This window comes from Triticum urartu, chromosome 4A, assembly GCF_056163025.1.
Source record: "Triticum urartu cultivar PI428250 chromosome 4A, HENAU_Tu73, whole genome shotgun sequence".
In the NCBI taxonomy this organism is placed as follows: Eukaryota; Viridiplantae; Streptophyta; class Magnoliopsida; order Poales; family Poaceae; genus Triticum; species Triticum urartu.
This window is the reverse complement of record NC_141876.1, coordinates 247,401,692-247,408,669: the sequence shown is the minus strand read 5'-3', so window position 1 is coordinate 247,408,669 and position 6,978 is coordinate 247,401,692. Positions and strand designations below refer to the sequence as shown.

Genomic DNA, 6,978 nt, shown 5'->3' with positions numbered 1-6,978 from the left:
ATCGTATCTACTTTCCCTAACGCTTTTCCTCTTGTTTTGGACTCTAATTTTCATGATTTCAATGAAACTAACCCCAGACTAACGTTGTTTTCAGCAGAACTACCATGGTGTTGTTTTTGTGCGAAAATAAAAGTTTTCGGAATGGAACGAAACTTTGCAAGGATTTTATTATGTCAATAAAGAGAGTTTCTGGAGCCAAGAACCCATGGAGGGGGGAACCTGGGTGGGCACAACCCACCAAGGCGCCCCCCTCCAGGCACGCTCAGATGGGTTGTCCCCACCTGGTGGTCCCGCAGACCCTGAAACTGACACTATAAAATCCTATTTTTCTATCACTCGGGCCCCGCAGAGTCCGTTTGGGGCTCTGGAGGGGGATCTTCGATCTTCTTCATCACCAACCCTTCTCCATCGCCAATTCAATGATTCTCTCCACTGGGAGTGAGTAATTCCTTCATAGGCTCGATGGTCGGTGAGGAGTTGGATGAGATTCATCATGTAATCTAGTTAGTTTTGTTAGGGCTTGATCCCTAGTATTCCTTCATAGGCTCGATGGTCGGTGAGGAGTTGAACTGGAGCTAGTGCCGTATCACCCTAGGTTATTACTGTCACATGATGAATATCATCCAACAAATCACCGATCTAATGCCTACGAATTTCTATTATATTGTTCTTTCTAAGTTACTACTGCTATCACTGTTACCGTTGTTATTGTTATTGCTACTACTATCAAAACTATCATTTTACCGTGCTACTGATCACTTTGCTGCAGATAATTAATCTCCAGGTGTGATTGAATTGACAACTCAATGTCTAATACTTACAAATATTCTTTGTCTCCCTTGTGTCGAATCTATAAATTTGGGTTGAATATTCTACCCTCGAAAACTGTTACGATCCCCTATACTTGTGTCTTATCAAAGTCTGCCGCGCGGGCTCACTAGGAAGCGAGACAGCCTTTGACCACCACCCGCCTCGCTCCCACTGGTCCGTATTAATGGCGCGCCCGAGCAGCCACAAACCCCCATCCTCACCACACACAAAATCCACTCTCTCCGCCCACATCCTCAACGCCGCTCTCAGTCCTCAAAGCCGCCAGTGTATGAGGATGCCGCCGAAGCGCCCCATTGGAGGGAGTGGCGATGTCGGGGCTGCTGAAGCATCGGAGCACGGCGTGAATATGGAGACAGAGGTTTTAGTCGCTGACGACGAGGTGGAGAACAAGGCAGCCAACAAGCGGAGGCGGGTCGAGAAAGAACCGCAAGCGACTCCAGTAGGCCTAGACTTCATGAGCATCCCCCCGATGATATGTTGACAGTCATCATATCCCTCCTCCCAATCAAATATGGGGCGTGGACAACCGCCCTTTCCCAGCGGTGGCGCCCCCTATGGCGCTCCTCCCCTCTCGACCTCCTCGACGCCCACGAGCTCTGCCATAGCTATCAAAAAATCTTGGATGCGTTCTCCCAGATCATTGGCAGTCACCATGGCCCAATCAGAGGCCTTATCTCGAGAAAGTTCCATTCCAATGGCAAGTACCAAGCCAAGCTTGACAAGTGGTTCTGATCCCCCACCCTAGATCACCTTGAGGAGCTCAGTTTTAATGATGGGCATATGCACTTGCTGCCAACGTCCATGCTCCGCTTCACGCCCATGCTACGCCTTGCCAAGTTCATGAACTACCGTTCCCCGCCCTTAATGAAGCGCCCGCTCTTTTTGTACCGCGACTGAAGCACCTCGAGCTCATCGCCATCTTCATCCGAAAGGATGACATGGAGCACCTGCTCCGCGGCTGTACTAGTCGAGTAGCTTCCACATCACCTGCAGGACTCTCCGAACTATTTATGTGTGTTTTTGGTGATGCAACGAGAGATCACAGAAGGTGGACCACAATATGGTCATTGAGGACACACCTTCACTTGAGAGATTACTTGTAGTTGATCAACAATGTCCAACAAGAATCAATGTCATTTCTGCACCGAAATTGAAAGTGGTGGGCTTCTCGTCTATCAAATACTACTACTTTCAGGTACAACGATCGGCTTCTACCTCTCCTTCTTGATACCAACATTATTTCTAGTTTTGAAGATGTATGTCCCTTTGTCATCCAGAGAAGCTTCACCTAGATTCTGCGCACACTGAAGGTCTTGGCACTAGAATTTGTCGGCCCCAACCTAGACCAAGTTGTCAGTTTCCTGAGATGCTTTCCGTGCTTGAAGAAGCTATATACTGAGGTGATGTTCCTTTCCTTTTAAATGTTAACCATAAGGGAGTTTGATTTATTTGCACCTTTCCCCAAGTTTACAATGAAAATGTACTGCGATTTCTGAAGGAATTTTGGAGGATATCAGGACATACACCCCCCATCCTCATATTGGTTGCTTGATTCATATGGTTACAATCCATAAGCATTTGTCCTTGGATTCATCTGTACTAGTTTTCTTAGGGAATTTTTCATCCACTCCAACCTCTTGTAAAGAAGGCTACATTTTTCTACATAGTAATGAAATGCCCATGTTAATCATCTCAGATAAAAAACAGCACGTTGGTGCATTTTATAAATCCTGCAAACCAAATAGGCGTGTATTAGTGTTCAAAACTGCATGTAGGCACTAACATGTTCTTTACTTTTGCATATCATAATAGGCCCGGAGGAGGATAATGATTATAACGACAATCACATTGAATGCCTGGATCTGCATCTCTTAAATATTACTTTGAACTCCTACCGAGGGACCTTACCAGAGATTACATTCGCTAGGTTCTTTCTTGCTAGAGTAAGGGTGCTGAAGGTACTGAGGTTGAACACGCATTTAATTAGGAAAGATGATTGGTTTGTTGATAAGAGCCGGCAGCTACTGCAGAATGGAAGAGGCCCCAAAAAAGCTAACCTTCGTATTGGAAGAGCATATGACACAGTAATTGGAAGTCATTGTGTCAAACCCATACATGACTTGTCAGCGGCTGATAACTTTGCAAAAATGACGAGGTTTGGAGAGCTGCCTTACTATTTTAATTTTTAGTTTGAACCTCTCCTATATCCATGTTCAGCTGATCAGCATGGGCATTTGCAGCTAAATGAGCTATATTTCATTTCTAATATCAGTTTGAACCTTGTAATCTGAATTTGAGCAATGTAACTCTGGAATTTGAATGTTCTAATACTTCAGGCTTTTGTGGTTGAAATTGCATCGTATGAGACTTGTAGATTGGTAGTATTATTTTGACCTTAATATGCAATAGACTTAGATTTTATTAACCATTCACGACCAGGGATAAAGTCGGAAGTAGAGCAATAGCAAACGTCGTCGCAATAAAATGTAGATGATTATATGCTCGTTTCTCCTAGTTTAGTATCCATGTAATTGCTTACTTTGGTGTCTGGAAATGTTATGTGTGTAGTCACTTATGTAATTGTATGCTTAAGTTGTTCATGCAATGTTGTTCTTATAAGCAAGGTTGTCAGAATCGCGATTTTAAATCGGATCGGAGCTCTGATGGTAGAATCATAAATCGTAGAATCTTCACTACCAGGATCATAGAAAAGTAGATTTTATGAACTAAAATCGTAGAATCAGATGGGTAAGTTTGGATCGTAAAGTCGTAGAATCGTATAACAGAATCGCGATTCTAACAACCTTGCATATAAGTATACTAGTAGAATGCCCGTGCGTTGCCACGAGCATTTCAAAAAATTTGCTGGTTACATATATAAGCATAAGAGAATCTACATCCAGGCATCCCAAAAAATTATTGGTTGCATATACAAGTATATGAGCATCTACAGCCAGGCATCCCAAACCATGCCCCTCAGATCCAACCCACAAGTAGGACGGATATGGGGTACACACACGTCGGACCCGACCCACCCCAACCCCACTCCATCCACACAGAAAAAATCCGATCCCCGGAATCCAAGAACCCTAACTTAGTTCACTCCGCTCTCGTGCCGACTCTTCTCCCTCTACTCCGATTTCTTCAATTCCGACCCACTCCAACAAGCATGTTGTGTGCCGGCGGCCGCTCCGACTGTGTCCTTGACGTCGACGAGGAGTTGGCCCTTTGCATTGCCTTCCACAGGTCCAAGGTGGACACAGGAGGCAGTTCCGGATCTGCAGCCTCGCCTCTCCCTAGCTGGTGTAGCATGGACACCGGAGTTGGCCCCTCCCTGCCCACGCGCAGCTTCAAAAGGGCAGCGTGGGTGCTTGTGCCCACCCCGCCATCCCGGACGCACATGCTAGAATAGGAGGTGTGCGCCACCCGCCGCGAGAAGCAGTGTGCAAGGGAGAGGGACGCGACAGAGCAATCCATGTGTCGCCACTGCGGGTAGCCGGCGGAGCCCGATGAGGATGAGCAGCTCCTCGCTTGGGTCTATCGCCGTCGCCTATGATGGCAGAGACGGATGCTCATTGGCTCCATCAGAAGAACACCGCAGTAGGAGCACAAGGCGGCGAAGGCAGTGGTGGAGGCGGCTCGCGGAGCTCAAGCAGCAGTAGGACAGGGCTGCCCGACGGTTTAAGGGTTCATCGTCCTCTCTGACTTCGTCAACGACCAGGGTGCCTCGTCCGATAACTCGGACTATCCTCTAGCAGTCGCCAATGCCTACAGCTACATCGTTAGACCAAAGGGGAAAGGGCCAGCAAGGAAGTGGTGAAGATCCACCTTCTCCACTTTAATTTCAAGTTTTTAAATGCAATTTAAACTTGTCCATCGTTTATGTGCATTATGTGAACTTTGGCGATCTTCGGTGAATGGATAGTGCATTTCTATATTCGATTGTATGCCCATTTCATAATAACTGTAGTTTTATCGAGGTTGCATGGTTACGTAGTTTTATCGAGGTTGCATGGTTTAGTATTGGACATGAGTTACACGGACGTGGACGTCGATTTTTGAGGACTGATCGGATTTGCCAAGTCCGTTTGTAGGTACTTTACACTACTAGGGAAAAGCCTAGCAGCAGCGCGGGTTTTAGGCCTATCAGTAGCGCGGGTTGGTGCGCTATTGGTACGGTGCTACAGCTAAAGGTTAGCAGTAGCGTGGTTTAACCCACGCTACTGTTATATAGACTTAGTAGTAGCGTTTTCTCCAAACAGCGCTACTGGTAATTACTAGTAGAGCTTCTCCCTGCACGCGCTACTATTATTATTTCGTATTTTATTTCTTTTTTATTTCATGTTTTATTCATACACCTTTATACAAGTTTTCATACAACAGCAATTTAGAGATTGTTTTTACATCATAATGAGTTATTACATCACTGGGTGAAAGAACCGTGGACTAGTTTCAAGTGGATAACTAATCCACGGTTCTTTCACCCAATGATAAAATAAATATCATCGTCATCATAATCAGCATATCATTAACAACTTATCATCATAATACATCATTGTCATATAACACCTCCTCATGATCATCGTTGTCATCAATGAGACATCACATAGCAAGTTGGTCACTAGTCATAATCACAACTACTCCTCATCATCAACTCTAACACATTGTACCACGTAATAAATATTGTACCTCATAGGACCTACTACATTCTCTTAGGACCTACTATATTCTCTTAGGTAAAATAGCATAAAACAAGATAACCCCTGACTCTCCATTATGGAGAATGGAGATTATCTTGTCTCCAATTCTTGCCTTTCGCACAATGTTGCTTCCAAGTAGCTCCTTACGACTGTCCATACATTTTTTCCATTTTGTGATTTTCATTTCTCCATCTCTTTTAGAAATCCGATATGTACAGGTGAGATTCATAGGATGACCTGACTGTATGTTCAAAACATTATGGCGACCTTTCTGATACATCAGATGATGCACACAATCATCCGGGATTTTCTCTTGAAAAACATAGTAATAACTTCGTAGTTAGCAATGTAGTTAAGTTTTAGAAGAATTTATGCAAAAGATGCACGGATGTCGTAGTAGTAAAAAATCTTACCATGACATCTCTATGGATGTTACTGTAGTTCAACACGTGCACTAGTGGCACGTATTGACCATAATGTGGAGGAGTTTTATTATAGACACTGTAATTCTCAAGATCAGTACAAAATGCGACCAGATGATTTTTCTCCTGATAAGTTAACTCAGAGCCATCAGTGTAGTAGGTTTTGTCTACCATGTTCCGCACATTGTTTGAACAATTAAAATAAGTTATCAATGGAAATAAGCTGTCAACTATTTTGAAATGAACAATATAAATTACTTAATAACTATGTTTGAGAAACTCACATAGCGGTAGAATTGGAAGCGTATCAACAAGGACCCAAATGTCCAAATTGTCTTGGTCGATATCAGGATCACCAAGATCCATGGTGACAAACATACCCTCTTGAAAATCATACATCTTGCAAAGTGCTTCCCAACCCGAGCAACCAAAATGGGATACGCTCTCCAAATTGTATAGATTTACCTCAAAATCCATACCATGATGGGTCCTTAGGTTAATTTTCTTTGTTTCATTCCTCTCATGATCTTCAAAAACCCTCCTCTCCAGGATACAGCGTCTTGCATGGCATGGGATAAGCTAGTCGAATTGTAAAAGACAAAAAATACACGTTGAAGTAGTACAAATCGAGCTTAATTACAAAAAAACACTTTGCCTCGTAGCTTACCGTATCACAATCGAAGGCCTCCTTGAGCTTAATGCTGAAGCACCGATCTTCGTCCAGGTGAGGCCTGTCGCAGAAACCCCGACCGTCGTGGCACCAGGAGCACTCCCCCCTTTTGTCGTCTGAGTACAACATTTCCGATGTTCATAATTCAAATATTAAACTTGTACAATTAAATATATGTACTATAAAAATTAAATTAGATCATTATTATTCATCACGGGTTGACTATCGGTCTGCCGAGTCTATACGGTGGAGACTCTCCCTCACTGATTCCTCCTCTCTGACATTTGCGACCGTCGTTGATGGTCGTTACTCCTTCTTTCCCTAGTGCATAATAAAGGTCTAGCACAAGGAAAAG

General features: G+C 43.9%; 1 protein-coding gene across 1 annotated transcript; it reads right to left on the bottom strand.

The window, feature by feature from the left end:
- Positions 1 to 5,553: 5,553 nt before the first annotated feature.
- LOC147975508 (uncharacterized) lies at positions 5,554 to 6,752 on the bottom strand. Its single transcript, XM_087520460.1, has 4 exons — positions 6,621 to 6,752; positions 6,238 to 6,532; positions 5,945 to 6,159; positions 5,554 to 5,841 (listed from the first exon to the last, which is right to left on the bottom strand). Exons 1-4 carry the CDS (start codon positions 6,750 to 6,752, stop codon positions 5,554 to 5,556), a joined length of 930 nt encoding a protein of 309 aa, XP_087376586.1.
- Between the last annotated feature and the right edge of the window lie 226 nt (positions 6,753 to 6,978).

Coding starts and splice junctions, on each gene's coding strand:
- LOC147975508 (XM_087520460.1), bottom strand. CDS start 6,752: ATGTTGTACTCAGACGACAAAAGGGGGGAGTGCTCCTGGTGCCACGAC. Junction 6,533..6,620: donor AGGCCTTCGATTGTGATACG/GTAAGCTACGAG, acceptor CAATTCGACTAG/CTTATCCCATGCCATGCAAG. Junction 5,842..5,944: donor ACATCCATAGAGATGTCATG/GTAAGATTTTTT, acceptor GTTTTTCAAGAG/AAAATCCCGGATGATTGTGT.